The sequence below is a fragment of the Diorhabda sublineata genome, chromosome 7, assembly GCF_026230105.1.
Source record: "Diorhabda sublineata isolate icDioSubl1.1 chromosome 7, icDioSubl1.1, whole genome shotgun sequence".
NCBI lineage: Eukaryota > Metazoa > Arthropoda > Insecta > Coleoptera > Chrysomelidae > Diorhabda > Diorhabda sublineata.
This window is the reverse complement of record NC_079480.1, coordinates 16673422-16694057: the sequence shown is the minus strand read 5'-3', so window position 1 is coordinate 16694057 and position 20636 is coordinate 16673422. Positions and strand designations below refer to the sequence as shown.

The 20636-nt window shown below is 30.1% G+C and overlaps 1 protein-coding gene across 2 annotated transcripts in view; it reads left to right on the top strand.

The window, feature by feature from the left end:
* Positions 1-20093, top strand: part of LOC130446680 (DNA-binding protein Ets97D) — a 32609-nt gene extending 12516 nt beyond the window's left edge. Inside the window, exons 7-9 of one of the 2 annotated variants that reach the window (XM_056783062.1) lie at positions 13654-13712; positions 17434-17608; positions 19143-20093. In XM_056783062.1, coding sequence (XP_056639040.1) covers positions 13654-13712; positions 17434-17608; positions 19143-19405 — 497 coding nt within the window. In that variant the 3' untranslated portion in view covers positions 19406-20093. The remainder of the gene's footprint in view (positions 1-13653; positions 13713-17433; positions 17609-19142) is intronic. The other variant, XM_056783063.1, reaches the window with a different exon arrangement.
* Positions 20094-20636: the final 543 nt, after the last annotated feature.

Genomic DNA, 20636 nt, shown 5'->3' with positions numbered 1-20636 from the left:
TTGATCCGTGTTCTGGAATCCTCTGACTATGTGAATATTATTTATTGCTCTTTGGAATCCGCTGATCGTATGGCAGTGTTGGGGACCTTTCGCATTTATATATACACCTGAGTCTTTATTGCCAACACCCGCCTTCCCATTGTCGATCACTGTAAAATTTTGGGCCTAACATTCGACTATCTATTTACTTGGTAACAACATATCCTAGAAATCAAAGGCAAATGCTATAAATTATTAAGCAGAATCAAAATCCTCTCACATTACCACTGGGGAGCTGACGAAAATACTCTTTAAAATCTACAGAGCCCTAATTTGCTCAAAATTCGATTATGGTTGTCACATATGAGACCGTCAGCGCAAAAGTGGCCTAACTAACAATTTCCCTATATTGAAGATCAGTACATAAACTAATTCAGTAGTGTCAATATTTTGATGCAATAATGGCCTAATCTCATGTAACTAAGACATAGCGTCACTAAATATCTTTTTCCATAGCAGTAACATCTTGTGACAAAATCGCAAAAGTGGTCTAACCTGGTTAAGCCATTTTTGCACACTAGCAACTCTGTAAGTGGGCGGTATAGGTTGACAGTGACATTACTACATTCATAAGACAATAAACCGCAAATAGTTATCGCAAGATTTGAATTTGAGTATTTTGTATTCTCTTTACCCTAAAAGACTTGAAAATCCAGCATCGAAGTTTATTTTTAGCAAAGTATTTAATGAACAATTTAACCTGAGTTTTCATCTCCCTATAACAGATTCAACCAAAAAGTGTGATGCATTTAATATTAAAATTAAAGCGGCTGATAATGATTAAAAAACATCGACTTGAACAAGAAAGAAACTTGCATTTGATCAAGGCAAATGCTGAATGAGAAGGCTTAAAAAAAGATAGAAATCTATAAAAATGATGTATGTATAACTAGCAGACCCGGCCACGCGTTGCTGTGGCTGAGTGATTTGATTTGAAATAAATCTAATGACAATACAATTGCTCTCTCTTCTGTTTGTTCAATGAAATTATACTGGCATCGAATTGCTACACGTTCTTCATAATTGCTCATAAAATAGATCTGAAGAAATTTTGGATCTTCATTTGGCATTGGCATCAATGATCCAATTTTATGATATACCTGGCTTTGAATTTTGAATGTTGTCTCAAAATTACGACCATCAGGTGACAAATCACAAACTTTGGATGCTCCAAACGACGTTATTTGGAAGCAAGATTTAAATTTTCGTGTCTTACGCAAAAATAATTTTGATTTATTTGAAATGCCAGAAAGAAGGGATTTTAAAGGTTCAGGTGGAGTAGGGAGTGGTGATAATATAACTTTTCCTGATGCGCAATACATGCAGGGTGTTTCATTGCGAAATTTTAACGCCTGACAATAATTGCATATTTTGTCCATCTCACCAATAGTAACTTTGGAATCAGCCTAGTAATTGATGTTTGGTTCATAATTAAATACAAGAAGAACTGCGTGGTTGGTTCGATGACTTTCTCGATTTTGTTCTCTATATGAATCTATGTGTTGTTGACGTGCCATCTTCGTTCTCAATGCATTTTCTTATCGCTTACGCTGTTCTCGTGCACGAAGGTTGGATTTTTTGGGTGGCATTTTACTAAAAATAGTAATTGAATTTTTAATGTGAATGAATTTCGCTGTTTTCTGAATAACTGTAAGTTAGAAGTAAAAAAAATATTCGAAGTAATGTACGCAACGAAGACAAAATGAATAATGATTTGAAAGAAGCGACGTTAAGTGGTATAGGCAAAATAAGTATAGTGTAGTGTATAGTGTGTAGTCAAAGAAAATATATCACATTAAAGTGTGGCACCCTCTATGAGGTGCAAATGACATAATTTTACAGTTCTCTGTAAAGAAATTCGCTTAAGGCGCCATCTGTTCCAGACTTCTGGAAACTACGTTTAATAACAACAATCAACGTTGATGATCAGTTTATGATTAATTATTGAGACCATTAATTCATATAATAACACTATCCTATCATTTAAGATGGACCAAATTACATATATATGCCAACTTTCATGAATATCAGTTGACTCGTTTTTGAGTTCATTCGGAACATACACACTGACACTGAAGTTTTATATATTAAGATTGGCTTCGATCTTATGAAAATACTTCCAGCCTCTGTTATCAGCATAGGAAGATGTTATTACAAGTGTCAACTCTGGACACACTGTTTAGGTATTCATAATATAAAAAATGAAGAAGTGTACATGTTTTTGTGGGATGAAATTATAACATCCAGAGGTCCCCAAGAAATAGCTTCCTGTCTATTGTATTTCTTAGAAAATATTCTAAAATGAAAACATCTTATAATGGACTTTGATCAATGTATAGGGCAAAATAGGAATATCAAGATGGCTCTTTTCTGTCAGTTTATTGTTTCTAGTTCTACTGAATATGTTATTTATAAAATTGACCAAAAATTTATTGTGAGCGGACATTCATACATATCATGCGATCAGGATTTTGATTAAGTGGAAAAACAGAAATGGTTTATCAAAAACATCTATGTGCCTGAAGACTGGAGGCAAGTTATTTTAGCGGCTATAAAGAGTAAGCCGTTCAAAATAATTTCAATGACAAAACATCTATTTTTTTCTTGCAAATCTCTAAAAAAAAATATTATGAATCGTAAACTATGTGGAGATAAAGGCAAAGTTGAATGGTTAAAGATGCAATGGCTAATATTTTGTGAAGTGCATCTTTTTAAATTTTATTTTAAATATTCTAATATTAACAATGTTCTCTTTCGTAAAGTTGACTTTAAAAAAAGGAATTATTGTCTAACATATTCCCAATTCATCATAATTTTTACAGCAATTTGAAAACATTTTCAACAGCTATTGATGAGATTTTCATTGACAACCTCGATAACCAAAATGATTGTTTTTTTAATTTTTATTGTTGTATGGTGTAATAAAAATAAAAATATCAATGGTAATATTAATTTTTATTCCTGGCCTAACCTTATAAATTGATATAAGATAAATCATAAACCATAATGCAAAAGTGCCCCAACTCACAATAACCGTATAAATATTACTTTTTTTGTTTCTAAAATAATTCTATCTTAAAAGTAAATTAGCTAAAACAATAAAAAACTAAAAACACAATATATTTTCATTGAAATTTAAATCTGACAAATAAGTTTCAAAGATGCTATTTTATGAATATTAATTTTTCCACATCATTATCTTCTAGTTTAGGGCACTTCTGCGCTTGCGGCCCCATATATTTCTTTGCTTCAAAATCTGACATCGACCTTTTAAACTCTTTAAACTTTTAAACGTCTTTCTTTCTTTCTTTCTAGGTGCTTTCCGATCTAGCCCTATTGAAGCCTTAAATATGAAGGTAACGGGCCTTTATTTGGGATTAAACAACTGCACCTTCTTTCTTATGCTGCCTCTATATCATATAACCCCTTAAGCCCTGTCTACCGTCTATTTATAACTACTACTAAAAATTTATACCATCCACCAATTTCCACCATTTATTTTATCACAGCTTCTTGATGGCTTGGACCTCTCACAAACAAATCCTTCTTCTATTTCCACTACCCCACTATGGACTATTAGGTTAGGTTAGGTGACACATTAGGTGTTCTATTGTCTCTTCCTCTTCACTGCATTCTGCACAGAGATCGTCGGTTCTGATACCCTGATACCCGATACCCAGTCAGTTCGTGAACAGTCGCTTGTCCTAGCAGATTCTCAACTTCTTTTCTGTTTGTTTAAAATTTAGCTTCTATTTTGTTGTTTCAGTTTCATCTTTTGGCTTACGATTCTCAGATTCTTTAATACATCGGGTTGTCAAATGCTTGATAACAGTTTGAAATGTTTCCGGAATCATGCAATTATCATTTGGTCGAGGCATATCCCGCATTACCAATGTCGAAAGATTCACACAAAACACATTTCCATCACCTTTATTTTTACTGACCTTGCGTTTTAAGTAACTTCTTACAATCTTACAATGATCAAATATGGCAACTAACTCCATATACAACAGAGGTTTCAAATACTGGAATTCACTATCACATAATGATAAATATTCAATCTTCATTATCCCATTTTAAGGTAATCACAATATGCGTTTGGCTATCATTTTTTTTGAGTATCCCTTCGAAACTTACAGTTTGGATTTCATTTTCATCGCTTCTGTTCAATTAAACTTGACTAAAATTAGTCGATATGTTGAATGACTTCGAAATAAGAACTATAAAGATTATTTGGTCTATCCCTTAAAACATCTGCTGAGTTTTGTTGTTTCAAGGGCTGGAAGTCATAGACAACTGAAAATATTTAAACTATAACGATTTCTGTATATAAATTTTCAGAAAAATATTACATGTAGTTACCAACATTTATATCTACTCAGCTCAACAGGGTATACATTGTACCTAGTGACAAACTAAGCGATGTATGTAAGGTGTTGTATTTTCGATACTGTTCAACTTACGACCTTTCGTTACAAATTATTTTTAGGAAGGCAGCATAAAGAAATTACTGCAAATTAATTTCAAGTTTGTATAATGTCTACTAGGGGGTGTAGCAGAATTGAAATTACAAAAAAGTTTTTTTTTAATTCTCATATTTAAGCTATAATGAAAATGCCAATAAATTTGAATCTGTAACTTTGGCATAAATTTTCTCCCTTTCTCTTTAAGTATAGAGGTTAGGATGGATCGAAAATCGCGCGAACAAATGTTGAATATTTTTTTTTCAAAATTTGAATTCACAGAGAAGGCATGAAGAGAAATTTTTTTGTCCTTTGCCGGCTATTTATCATAGAGTAATGAAAATAGTACATTAACACAAAAAAAATTATCTCGCCACTCCTGATGGGAACCACTTAAGATCTGTTAACCATATATTAAGTTATACAATATGTCCCTTATTTTATGCTCCATTAACGTGGCGTCTCGGATTAACTAATTTCTGTCTTATGTTAATGTGACTGTGAAGAATCATAAAACTACCTATTTAAGTTCAATCAAATTATCAAATTACTTATCCTTATATTTTTATTGATGTGACTGTAACGACCATAAATATAATTAATTTTAGCTTTTGTATACAATAGAATTAGTATTTAAGAGAGCAAAAACTTGCATAGATGGTTATATATGGTCTGGACATCCAACGATAACAGTAGTCAGATTATTGAAACAACTTTATTTATTTATATTTTATGTTAATAAATAGTTTTTCAAAGTTATTTAACTAGTGTTCTGTTGCCGATATTTTTTCTTATTGAGTTGTTATTTGATAATTAAATAATATCATGTATTAGGTAGGACCTATAACAGTTTGAAAAGAAGAAGCAAAAAATTAGTTAGTCATAAATAAACTTTATTTTAATAATTTCTTGCGTTTATTGAGGGGCCCATGTAGCCTTCGGGGCCTTAGCTAATACGCAGAAACTCACGACTAAATATTGAAAATAAGCTGCTTCTCTACATATATATCGTAATTTTAAAACCCGTATGGACTTATGACATTGAAATCCTTCAAAGGTTTGAGAATAAAGCCCTTAGAATTATTGTGAAAGCCCCGTACTATATTCTATCATCGAAAGAGTTCTTTTAGTGCCTTTGGTAAGAGATAATGCCAAAATAAGTGCCCTCCCTAATGTACTAGTCAGGAAACTATTGAAGATGTTGTCGTAAAAAGCTTGTTTAAGTTAGTGTAGGATACTTCCCCATTGCCATCTTTAACCCAGTACCAAATTTTCAGTTTTTGACTATTTATTTTGTATTCTCTCATTATAACTCCGAAAATATGTTGGTTATTTTAAATTTTAATACCCAATTGGGGATCATGGGAGAATACATTGAATATTTTAAATAAATTTAAAAAAATTATTGTATCTCTATATTGGTTACATATTATGGTGATATATTATTATTTTTGAATGGAATATGGGAAAACATTCTACATGGACACCTATACCACATTCGGCACATTGTTTTCTCACGTTTGTCTTCCATACTCTACATTTTCTTTGCTTTCCTTCAAAAGTTCTTGTCAAATAATGAATTTCGCTGTTGCTGGTCCGTACATGGAAGCTAATATTCTGCGTTTGAAGTCTACCCGCGGATCTGACGTAGAAGAGACTTTCCAATAGTGCATCGTTATTTTACGTCTAAAATCCAGAAGTGGCATGTTACCATTCACAAGACAAAAAAGCACATACGCATTTATACAGTAAAGTACAATTTTTTTCCATGTATTTTGGTTCTATAATTTGAACGTTCCACTCCAACAAATCTACTCCTCCATAAACTTATTATATTCCGAAATCAAATATGGTTGAGGAATACTTTTTTTTCGCTTTTTCTGTTCTGGACCATCTATAAGCTTTTGACAGATTTACAAAATTATTATCTTTCCATATTATCCCTAAGACTTTAATTTTGGTGTTAAACCAAAGTCGTATGCGCTTTGATCTTCTTTTTTCATATCTTTCCCAGACTTTATTGGACAACTATTCATTTTATCAAATCTATATGTGCCTATTGCGCGAATGTTCATTTCTAGAAGTTTTTGGACCAACGAAAAACTTGTAAAGCTATTTAATCGAGGATTTTCAACTTCTGAAATCAACCTAATTACGACGTCTCCTCCTAGTCTATATGATACTTCAGGTTCTTCAATTCTTTTTCCTTCATAAACCTTAACATGGTAACAATAACCACTAACTGAACAACATAGAGCTCACATTTTCAACCCGAATCTTAAAGGTTTTCCTCTGATGAATTATTGATGTAGTGGCGTCCGAAGTATCTTAATATTTGCTCATTAATACTTAGGTCCTGGTTGAATATTCCAAAGGTCATGAACTTCTTATTTAGATGCTCAATTAACGGTCGAATCTTGAACATTTTGTCTCATTGTACCTTGGGAATATCCTTTATTTCTACATTATTTGCAAAATGGAGATTTTTTTTATTTCAAGATAGTGATTTCTAGATATACATTTTTAATGACTGGTATACAAATATCTTCATCTTCGCTCCAGTACTTTTTTTCTTGTGATAAGCAGTGATAGCCACACGACAAAAGAATACACAAGAATTTTTTTCAAACAGTTGGTGGACAAAAAAAATTGGTGATTGTTATTTTGAGCACCAAACTTTGAGCTTTCACTGACGATGTGCTCCAAAATTCGAAAATTTCATGAGGACTTTTTCCCTTCCATTCCATTTTTATAGTGTTGTCAGTACTTTCAGGGATTGTTGACTTTCTTTTCTTACTTTGATGAGGAGTGGATGTATTCGAATTCTCACCAGACTCATGTTCTGAATGGACATTATGTATTTCAAGATTACGAGATTTTTTTGCCATAGGTAACGTTGTTTTTGTAGTTGGCTGTTAACCCGAAGTACTCGGACCATCATCGACAGTATCTTATGCATGATTACTGTGAACTTTAGGTGTCTGAGGAATTTCTGTGGGGGTTACATCTTCCAATAGATTTTCGTCACAATCCTTACAATCTGTGACTTCATCTACATCTTCTGGTGGTAATTCAACAATATCAATGGTATTGACGTCATTTTCCCAAAAGTTAGGATCATTTAATATATGTTCAAAGTTTCTTACATACCTTCTCGATAGGCCATTCCTGTGAAAAACGTGTTCAAGTAAGAAGAAAAAGAAACTGACGATAAACGCATATCCGACTTACGATTTCAACATGATATGTATCACGATCCCTAAATGGAGGTCAAGTAGAAAAATTCGTATAACTATACGAGGGGACATATTGATAACACATCAAAATGAAAACAACCAGAACATAACAAATTTTCATCCTATTATGTTAAAATCAGAACATAACCTCAAAAATAAATAACAACTAAGATTTTATCAACTCAGGTTGATTTTAGTGCACTGTACTTACTCCTTTTGTTTAAAAATACAGAATTCACGAATTCAAGTTCAGATTTCTATTTCGAAAACCGAAATTTATAAGTGGCGCAGTCATTCGGATTAGTGCGGTCGCGAGTTTTACGCAAAGTGCGATAAAGTTCCGGCTAAGTACTTCAGTACCTCAGCACTAGACCTACGTATTCAACGAGGGACAGGACTTCAGATAGCTGTAAGTGCCAAGTTTCCTTATTATTTTTATTCCTTTTTATTATCCATCCTTATCAAAACGTTGAATAAGGAAGAGATAATTTAATAATTTTGAGAATAATTTTATGAACGATTTAGATAAATTATTAAATACATTCAGTAATTTAAACTTAAAAGAGAATCCAGATTATATAAGAATGGCAACTTCAAGTCCAAAAACCCTAAATTGGGAATTGTTCAAATTAAAATTAGAAAACATCAAACCATACGACGGAAATAAAAATACGTTAAATAAATTTATAAATCGATGCGAAAACTTAATAGAGACGTATTCAGTTTATAACGATCAAGACATTAATAATCATGTATTAGAATGTATACAAGAGAATTTAATAGATAAGGCTGAGTTAATGGTAGGGAATAGGATTGAACTAAATACCTGGTTCAAACAAAAGGAAGCCTTAATACAATGCTTTGCAGATAGACGCGATTTAGACTGCATACTGCAGGAATTAACGAGAACACGACCATTTAAAAATGACTATACAAATAATTAGTAATAATTTAAACTTAGGAGAAATTGATAAAAAATGCCAAATCAATGATTGTGAGAAAACAGCCTTGAACACCTTTATTGCGGTATGTTCAGGTGTTATACGCAATAATATGTATTTAAAAAAGCCTAACTCTTTAGAAGACGCTAAGGCTTACGTTGATGAATTTGAAAATTTCGAAAAACTTTATGGCCAATTTTATGAGCCTCGAGTTAAGTGTAATAATAATAATAATAATAATAATAATAATAATAATAATAATAATAATAATTTTTAAACTAACTCAGTGAAAAACAATAGAAATAATCAATATAATAATAACAACTCCTACTATCAACAATATCAGCAATATGATAATAATTATAATAGAAACCAATTTTATAATAATGAAAGATATAATAATAACAATAATAATTATAATAGTTTCCCTAGTCAACCTATAAACATAAATCCTATGCCATAGAGAAGGCAAAATTACCCAACGAATGCACAAGTTTTTGGTCCTAGGAAAAATGTTTTCCTCCCGAACCAAATACCTATAAACCGTCTACCTAGACCAGAACCGATGTCTACGATATCGAGAAATTTTTCTGACAGACCTGGTAGACGTGTAAATAATAATAACAATTACAATAATAATAATACAAGCAATAATAAATATTTCAAATCACGAAACGAACCAAATTTTACATCCGAAGAATTATATAATAATAATTATAAAAATAGTTAAGAAGAAGAAGAAGAAGAAGTAATTGATTTCCAACATTTATTTGAGTCAAACGAAAATAATGATCAAACCGTAAATTTTCGAAAAGAGCCTCGGGAAAAATAATCAAAAACAGAAGAAATAAATTTTACTCCTAATGATCCATTAACATATTTTGAAAATTTCATAGAATCTAACGAATCAAAACCCAGTGAACAAGTAATTGAAATAAATTTCACATCTAATAATTCATCACCAAAAATTCAAAAATTAATAAAAATGAAAGAATCAGAATTAAATCATTGTAAAGAAATAAATGAACAAGTAGAACTAGATCTTAGTAAATTATTTGATGAAGAAGAAAAAGATAAATTAAATATAACAGAAAAGAATTCAGAACAAAATATTATAATGGTAGAACAAATGAATAATAATACAAAAAGAGAATTATAAGTAGAATTATTTGATAAAGTGGAATTAAACTATACAGGATTAGATAAAATAAAAATGAATGAAAATGATAATGAAAGTGAAGTAAAAGAAAATGTAATAGAATTAAACAGAAAAATAAATGAAATAAATAATGATATGACAATGGAAGAAAAAGATATAAATGATGTCATAAAAATGGATAATGATATATTAGAAAAAGAATGTTATGTTATAAAATCTGAATTAAATACAAATATATTGGACACACAAAATAAAAATAATATGATTAATAAAAGAGACATGAATAATGAAAATGAGAAAATGGTTATCAATTATGAAACAACAAAGAATTTGATAAGAATAATAGTAATATAAGTTAAAAATATTTAAATAGAAAATTAGATGCTATACTAAATGAAAGTTTAATTGAAGAACTATTTTGGAAACGTAAATATTATCATTCATTAAAATGGTACGCAATTCAAGAAATTATAAAATGGATTTTTATACAAAGACCTTTCTTTCTATTTTATTATTATGTTATAAGAATAGATAAGATTTAGAATTAATGGATAATAAATAAGTAAAATGTAAAAAATAAAATTAGTAAACTTTTAGAAACTATAATAATAAAAAGTTATTATTAATTAGAATATATATAAGAAACTTAATAATGTAATTCATAACTTTGTTTATTTAACTAATGGAAAAAGAAAATAATGAAAAAAAATTAAATTATAATCAATGTAACACAAATGAAACGTTTAAGACAATTTATAGAATTTTAATGAACCTCTTAAAGTCCAGCCATTTGAAACAAACCAATATGAAATTCACAACTTTAACTATTCAAAAGAAGATAAAAAAAATAATTAACGAAAATTATAACTGGCGCAAATATAAAATAGAAAACTTTTTTAATAATTGCGAAACATGTCAAAAGAATAAATATGATAGAAATCCACCAATAATAAAATTCAATTTAACCCCAACAGACACCTTTAAAATAGCAAATCAGTCATATTTAACCATAATAGATGCTTTCTTTCGTTACTGTCAAGCATATTCAATGTCAAGTGTGAATGGAACCTCAGTTGTTGATAATATTTTAAATTATGTCACTCATCACGGTTTACCTTACAAAATAACAGCTGATTGCGGTTCAGAATTTAAAAATAACGACCTACAAGATTATTGCAAACTGCACAAAATGGAACTACATTATACAACGTCTAAAAATAGTAATTCTAATTCAACCGTCGAACGTTTTCATTCTAGTTTAATTGAACATTTTAGATGTATAAAAGAAAATAATAAAGATTTAACTCCCAATCAATTAATAAAACATTCAATATTAGCATACAATAATTCAATTCATTCTGTAACGCAATTCACACCATTTGAAATTATTAAAGGTCATATAAATAACCCCGATCCATTTGACTTAGATGATCATTTAATAATATCTAACTATATACAAAATCATAAAGAAACATCAAAATTATTATATGAAAAAATTAAAGATAGAAACGCTAACAGAAAAAAATAATAAATAAAAGAAATGAAAATAGAAATGATCCACCCTGTTATGAACATCAAGACATAGCCTATATCAGAACAAAATTCCGAGACAAAAAATTACCGAAATTTAAAAAAGCTGAAATTGTAAAAGACTTGCATATTATTAGAAACAGATAAAGTAACTTATCATAAAAATATAATTAGAAAACCTAAAACTAAAACTAAAAAATTGTTGCAGAAAGATAAGGTTGGCAACGATACTAATATTACTATTCATTTACAAGACGACCAAGACAGAAGACATAACAGTTACAAATGTAAATAACTTATTATTACCCATCAATTTAGGAATTAGTAACCTTATACATGCTAAACATACTTTCATATATTATATAGATTTAGAATTTATTCACAAACAAATCAATAATTTAAAACAATATTATTATAACTTAAGAAATAATTTATCTCAAGCGAAAGCAACAAATCTTATTTCATATCATAACTTAGCTGAACAATCATTGAGTAGAACAGAAATTTTAATTAATACTTTAGACAAAAAATCAGAAAATATTTATCCACATTTAAGATTGAAAAAAGGATTAATAAATGCTGTAGGCAAATTAGATAAATGGCTTTTTGGAACTTTAGACTCAGACGATGAAGAACGATATAATGATGCTATAAATGTTCTACAACAAAATCAAAAGCAAATAATTCACTACATAAAAAATTAATTGATCATTATAACAAATCGATTACGACTCTATGGGTTAATCAACAAAAACTTTCTGATAATTTAGAGAAATTTCACATTTCAATTGAAAATAAAATAATAACTTTAAATAATTTTACAACATTTCAAAGTACAATTTCACAAATTAATCTGGACTGTCAAAGTTTAATTACACTAATTGATAATATTGAAAATGCAATAACGTTTTCTAAATTAAATACAATTCACAGTTCAGTTATATCAAGCCAAGAAATTTTGGAAATGATAAAATATCTAAGTATCATTTACAATAAAGAAGAAATACCAAAATTTAATAATATTTTGACATATTATCTCTTTCTTGGTCCACAAGTAACCTTTTCCAAATCCAAAATAATATTTGCTACCCATGTTCCTATCCTAAAACCCAAAACCTATGAATTTTTTCATTTATACCCCGTAATCCAAAATCAGACAATATTTATCCCTCCTCAACCTTACTTGGCCAAAAGTCAAGAAGAAGTTACTTTTATTAAAGAAGAATGCCCCGAGTTAGAAGGAAAACATTATTGTAAAGAGACTTTCAAATTACAAGATATCTGTAATATTGAACTGTTAAATGGACATTCTGGTAAAAATTGTGTTATTAGTGAAATTGATCTTCAAGAAACAATATTGGAACAAGTAACAAATGATGAACTTTTAGTAATTCCAAATTTAGAAACTGACGTAATTTCTAAATGTGTTTCGGACCGTTATTTTAAAATAATGTATCCATGGATTATAAAAATTCCAAAGAATTGTAGTATTCAAATAGGAAGTGAAATTTTCTCAACCAATGTACAAATTAAAAAAGGAAAATCAATAATATTACCGAAACTAAACTTTAAATTTTTAAATAATCAAATTTATAAATCTCCTAATTTAACCAATATAGATTTTAATAAATTATATGAAATTAATAACATTGCTAAAAACATAAAACCAATTCATGAAATTTATAATCTGCAAAGCCATGTATCGATAGGACTATTTACTATAATAATAATAATAATTTTAATAATATTTTGGTTAATTCGTAAATATAAATATAAATTTGTAAGAAAACAAAAAATCGAAGAAACGAAAAATGAAGACATCGAATTAGGAGAAAGAAGGAAACAAGGGATGAAAAATACCTCCGTCATTTTTCATTCTTAGGGATGGAGGAGTTACATGTGAAGAATTCTTGAAGGACATTTTATAAACAATGCAATTGTATCAAATATCATAAACATGTATCAGCATTTATTTTACTATAAATAAGATTTTTGTAAACAACTTGATGATATTTAATGTTTATAATTAGTTCGATCTTGAGATTAATTGTATTCATTCAAATATTCAAAATAAATTTTTTTAAAATAAATTTCGAAAACCGAAATTTATAAGTTGCGATTCAGCCGCTAACTCGCTTATTGGTCATTAGGTATATTTAATTCACTCTGCACATGTCATCTTTTTTATTGTAATTGGAAGTGATTAATTAATGTGATACTAATTGGAAACTTGTCGAATTAGTCTGTTAAATAATAATTTTTTAAAAATATATTTTATTTTTTAGCAACAAAGAAGGAAGAGTCAACGAAAAGAATCATACCAAAAATTGTGAAAGTCAATAAGGTACAATCAATATAATTCCAGTTAATAACTTATTTTATTTATTGAATATCTCGTAACAATGTCGAATTGATTGAAGAATTATATTAAGTAAATATCAAAACAATGATATTTGAACCGTTGTACTATTTCATATTATTTATCAGTAAAGCAATTTAGCTTTCTTTTATTCCGAGCAAATTCGATAATACATAAGTTCTTAGTTCAATTATTGAACTTTTTAGTTTGAAAGTGGCCCAATTCTATTTTTACTTAAATTTTGATATTTACTAGTGATAACGTCGGAAAGCAGTGATGGAGGTAGAGATGTAAAATACCCGGGTATTTAAAACTGTGGGTAAATACCCTGGGTATTAACCCAATTTGGGTATAAACTTGAAGGTATTTATGATAACTTTCAACGTTATGACCGCTATGAGATTCATTGAAAACTTATTTCAAGTAATAGAACATTATGTTACTATGAGTAGAAGGCTATCATTATTGTTGAGCTCCGAATATTTATTAATTGTACTATAAAGGTGCAGTTTTGTATATTGCAGTTATTTAAATTCAGGCCACTGTCACCGCTTTCGGCTTCGACATTCACAATCTTGTCATTTGTGTACATCAGTGGTCACTAAACAGTTGATCGCGAGTCACCGGTGGCTCGCGGGGTAATTTTGGGTACTTCGCAGCGACGCTCAGCGGATGACAACACTGAGTGTCTGGTAGCGCTGCAACCGATTATTCATTTTCGGGGTTTCCCATTTTTGTTTCGCAGACTGTTAGTGTCACGAGTGTAGCCAGAGCTAGGTTATGTCTGTGCCGCATGTGTTACATTCACATGTACACGTTTAAGCTCTTTCCTTGTTTGCTTTTACTATGGCTAGTTCAAGTAAAAGTGGGAGAGTGAGAAACCGATTACTTTTTTAAGCAAGTTAAAGATAAATGTGTGTGTTTACTTTGTGTGAAAGAAAGGAAATGTTGAGCGTCATTCCAAGACAGTTCACAGTGGAATTGAAAAAAAGATTATCCGCTAAATTCAGCTCTGAGAAGAGAGATGGTGATGTAGTTAAAATCTCAGCTAAATGCACAACATTCAACTTTTTTTTAAAACACTAGACAAGGACAAGGCAGCTACTGATGCGTCATTTCCGTACAGTATGAAGATGGCGAGTTGATTAAAACTGCATTTTTAGAAGCTGTAGATACATTATTTGAAAACTTCAAAAACAAAGCTGAGATCATGTCTGTCATTAAATCTGTTCAGCTTTCTGTCAATACAGTGATGCGAAGATTTGAACCTATGAGTTCTGATTTAGTTTCACAGCTTAAAACTGTTTTTGATCGTTGTAATAATTTTTCCTTACAACTTCACTAATCAATTGATATAGTTGATACAGCTCAGTAGGCTATTTTTGTAAGAATGGTATTTGAAACAAAAGAAGAACTGGTAAAAGTTGTGCCGCTTACTGGGCATACAACTGGAAATGATATATTTTTAACATTTAAAAAGCTCATTGAATCTATGTCATGTCATGAAAACAGTTGTTAAAATATTAAATAAAATAAGAGCACATACACTTCAAAGACGACTGTTCAGAGAACTAATTGAAGAGTTAGAATGCCAGTATGGTGATCTGTTGCTTCATACAGAAGTTCGTTGGCTTAGTAGAGGCAGAGTTATGCAACGTTTCAAAAAGTTGCTACCTGCTCTGGTGAAATTCTTGAAAGATCGGGGTGAGCATCTCACCGAACTGGAAGATCCCACATGGCTACAAGATTTTTCCTTTCTTATTGATATAACTGAAAAGTTGAATGACTTAAACTTGCAGCTTTAAGGCAAAGATAGGAACATCGGTGGAATGATTTCAGATCATTTAAAAAAAAAGATTTTTCAGCTTGTGTTGTAAAACATTTTGGTAGAGATCAGGATAGAAGTTGTTGACTTTCAGAATGACCTGTATCTAAAATCCCTCTCTACAACAAAAGTATTCAATTGTGGTTCAAGTTGCATTGAGATTGAAAGCTATGTTCAGTTCTACGTACTTGCGTGAAGCATCTCTTTCAAGTATAAAATTCATATAAAACAAATATAGAAACCGTTGGACAACTGCATCAGTATGGCAGCTACAACATACTCTCCAAACTTTAAGAAAATACTTGATGGCCAAAAAGAGTTCCACCCTTCTCATTGAAATGAACATTTATACTTTTTTTGTTACACTTCCTATATATTTTGATTAATACTATAAAAAATGTTCGTTTGTAATAAACTGGTTTAAATTTCATTTTGTGTATTATCTTTGGCCCCATATTCCTAGGTAGCTCACTAAAAGGTTTATAGATGCTAGGATGGCTCCCTAACTCAAAAGTTTGGCGACCACTAATGTACATGTTATGATTAGTAAGGTGTTTGTCTATATTTATTATGTTGGAAATATTTTCATTTCAAAGGTTTCTTTAATGTAAATCTCTTGGTTGCTCTACCCAATCAAGTATTTTTTATGCAGTTTGTTTCTTGCTGGACACAGAATCTTCTAAGTACCCTTCAGCACTATCACTAGTGGATTTCCATCCATCATGTGGTTTCAAAGCGGTAATGTCCCCTTCGTTGTCAACTAAAATAGTTATAATATAATAAATAAAAAATATAATAAATTTTCGCCAACTTTAGATCTTTAATCACATTAAGCAATTCTGTGTTAGTTGAGCCTTTTTTATGATTGCTGACAGGGAATAGGAATGTTTTTTTAGACATTAATGCTAAATTTTGAGCTTTGTTACTACTACTATTTGGTATCTTAAGGAGTTTCCACAAGTGATAGGATGCGTTGTCCATAACGATTACAGACTGTGGTGGAATGTTAGATAAAAGTTGTTCATTAAACCACTTTTCGAATAATTTTGCTATCATATCCCCATGTTGATCAGCTTCACAGTTTTCAATTTTTTTGCAGATATTAATTAAGCATTAGGTAAGAAGCCTTCTTTGCTTCCAGCGTTTACTATTATAATGCGTTTCCCTTTAGAACATGGCCCATTCAAACAGCAATTTTTACTATTGTCAACCCAACCAAAATTTACTACATCGTGACTGTCAAACCATGTTTAATCTAAATAAATTATGTGTCTATTAGAACTTCGGTAGTCTTTTATCTGACGCAAATAATCTTGTTGACATCGAACTATCTTTGACGATTCGGTTATTGCCATCGATTTCTTCAGTTACTTGTGTTTAAAACCACATGCTGACAAAACTTGACATACCACTGTTTATCGCTGATTGTCTGACAGGAATATTTCGAAGAAATTGTGTGCGTAAAGCTTCGGCCAATAGAAATGCATTTATGTTTACGATTCGATCTTTTCATTGGTAAAGAAGATGATGAGTCCACGTGGACTGACGGTTTGTTAGATGTTTATCGAAGTTTATACGTGAAGTAAACATTTTTCTGTATGTGCTAACAAAATATTCAAGTTTTTATTGATAGAGACTTATTTTCATACTTCTCGTTGTAATAATTGTTTAATTGGACCAAGTTTATCACCATTTGATATTTATTCTTTGGATTGAAACTTATTTAGTGTCAAATATATTATCTTTCTAGAAATTTTGATGGATAATCGTGATACCATGATGTAAAATTATATTTCTTTCTAGCTACCCTTTCTTATGATTCCGGCTATTTAGATTGTGAAGTTATTTCTTGTTCAACTAATGTTTTCAAATTAATTTTAGGGATCAAAAAAAGATCTAAAAATAATGAACTACTCTACTAATGTACGATACTTCGATCCTGCTAGTTATGCAGCGGGTAATAACAAAAGTGGAAATAATGGTCAAATACAATTATGGCAATTTCTTTTGGAACTTTTAACAACTAGAGAATACAAGTCCATTATCCAATGGATCGGTGAGTATTATAAAATTTTTGTATCTACATAGTAGAAATTTCTCTACAGTTCGGCTTCCATTTTGGATACATTATCAAGGTATGAGGGTTGGGATGGTTATTTGCTCATTTTAAGAAGTAATCTTATCATTGGTGTCAATGTACCTATTTACCGCAATGAATTACCATTTTTTGACTGATTACATTGCATCAATTTGTCTATTATTAGAACTCTATATAAAAAAGAGAAGGTTCAAAAATAAAAATAATAATAAAAGAAAATATGCTTACCGTTGAGAACACCATGGACATTCTCTCTACTAGCTTTTGACCAACCCTTCATTTGAAGTTTTTCTTAACACATCAAAATAGTTTAAGCTATACATTTTTAATTCGTGTTTGTACAGGGTGGTAATTAACAACGGGCCTCGGCTTCATCTCAGGAACGTTAACAGTATCTAGGAGTCCAAACTGTAACTACTAATTTGACATTCATTACAAAATACTGTACAATTCGAATTAATTTTGAGAAACAATGCAAAAAGTCAGATATAAAAGAAAGGCCACCATTGAAGGGTAAAAAACAGAAGAAAAATATAGGGTGCTTCTATTGAAGTATTAAAGTAATTGGACCAAGTGGTCTTCAATATTTGAATACCTTATTATGAAATAACGGAATAACAAACATCAAGGTTCCTTAAATCATTGTTGTAAACTTCGCTTGTCTAAGTTGAATGGATTCTTCGGGATTAAACTGCTATGTAAACTCTGCATTTCTGCAAAATGGAATAATTCAAGAACGACAAAACCTAAGTATTCAAAAGTAATTCAAATCTATGTCGAATTTAAAAATTTGATCATTTATAGGGCTTTTAATTATCACTCGTTTTTCTCTACTTTTATTGTCCTAACCTCAACATAAACATTATTACATCCGTTCCTGTTTTGGTATATCGTTCGACACACGGAGGTTCGATTTTCTATAAACTTCTCTATCGATTGAAAAATATCACAATTAGAATTTTTTATAGTTTATTTCAACATCTTTCAAAACAAATTTGTAAACCAGTATAAATTACTCTCTTTGAAAATAGCTTTCAAACTACTATAATTTTTTTTCTACGCCCATGTCTGTAAACGTCAAAAATCACACTTAATCTTCTTGGTTTAATTAAATTACAATCAAGTTTTCATTTACGTAAGACTTTATTTGGTCTATTTACACAAATTTAGTCAATTAACAAACATAAAAGCTTCTAGCATTATTGAGATATATTTAGGATTGAAAGAGTGATGCCCATAAATGTAGGCAGCACATTATGCAATTTCACTAAAAATAGGACACGTTTTCTTAAGTAGCATGTATGAATGGGCGCTGCGCGGCTTCGTGCATAAAATTTTTCACTTCGTGCGTAATGAGTTACTTAGAATTCTTTTACGTAATATACTATTACATAATAATATTACTGTATTCCCAATATTCCTGTATTGTTACATAATTGTTCGACTAAGATTAATTTCAACTATATACATAAATAAATATTATAATTTTTAGGCAAAGAAGGAGAATTCCGTTTAAATCATCCAGAAGTGGTGGCGCATTTATGGGGAGAAAGAAAAAATAAACCGATGATGAATTACGAGAAACTTTCCAGAGCATTAAGATATTATTATGATGGAGATATGATTTCAAAAGTTCATGGGAAGAGATTTGTGTATAAATTTGTATGCGATTTGAAACAACTTTTAGGTTACAGCGCGGTAGAATTGTCAAATTTAGTGAAACATGGAAATCCAAATGATTTAATTGAATGTTAAGAAGAATAATTTCAAAATTTGACAAACAACAAGAACAATTCCAGAATTTTCAAACTGTGATACTGTTTTATCTTAAATAATTGTGTTGGTTGAATGAAATTTACTGTACAGGTGGTTTTTTGTATCAAAATTGTTTTTTGTTTAAAATTAAATAATAAATTATTTGAAAGGCATCACTTTGTTTTTTCAATATAAATAAAGTATCTACCCCGATCTTAGTGTCTCTAGCCTGGCTTTGTAAAATCTTGACATGATGCAATGCAATTCAAGTCGCATTATTTCTTTATCAAAACCATGCAGATCAACTGACCTTCGTAAACTTAGCTTCGTTATTTTCATTTTTAAACTATGAACAAAATCTTAAAAAAGCTTAAACTTAAAAGTTTAAAATATACTATTGAAAATTTCGAATATACAAAAAATCGCTTCCAGTGGCACCGCTTGGCAAAGCTCCAATTGCAACTGGCTTTTATTGATAAGAATTTTTAGATGAAAATGGCACCAACAGAATACAGTGAGGAAAGTTTGTTATATTATGTACATTGCATTAAAATAACTAATTCTCAATGTGAAATTTTGTAAATAAAATACAAATATCCGAATCTATTAAATTTAACAATGTATCTATATAATATTTTGCATTATATTTGTATTAAATAATTTCATTAAATAACAGTCCTTTATTTAACTTAAGTATCTTATGATTGCTTTTGTCTGTCAAGGTACGTTAAACTTAAATAAAAAAATATTTTCACAGTGTAGCAGTTAATGAATTTTAGACTTAAATAACGTCATTCTTTTGAAATTCAGTTACTCAATGCTTTTCGAAGTGAGTTGTCATTTCTGTGTTATTCTGGAGCCGCTTTAAATTTGGGGTTCATGATAGACTTAATCGAAAGTTATGTGAAGCTTTTACTTTCAGAGAAAGCTTGGAGATAATATTTTATTAGGAAATCAATAGCCAATCTTTTTGAATTCGCAAGGAGAATTGGCACAGTTCATATTTAGGTTAGTGGGCGGTCAAGAACCATTGCTTACTAGTCATTATGATAGACCTGTGGTACCTCACTTAAAATGACCAAACGCTGATGTCATTTGAAAAGCTAATCAGGCATCAACCTTTTTACTTCACTAGGTAAACAGTTGAAGATTATTTGGTCTGCAGTTTCTTCCGATCATCCGAAATGCCTATATGATGGAGATGGGGTCTTACATAACTGTTTTCGGTTGA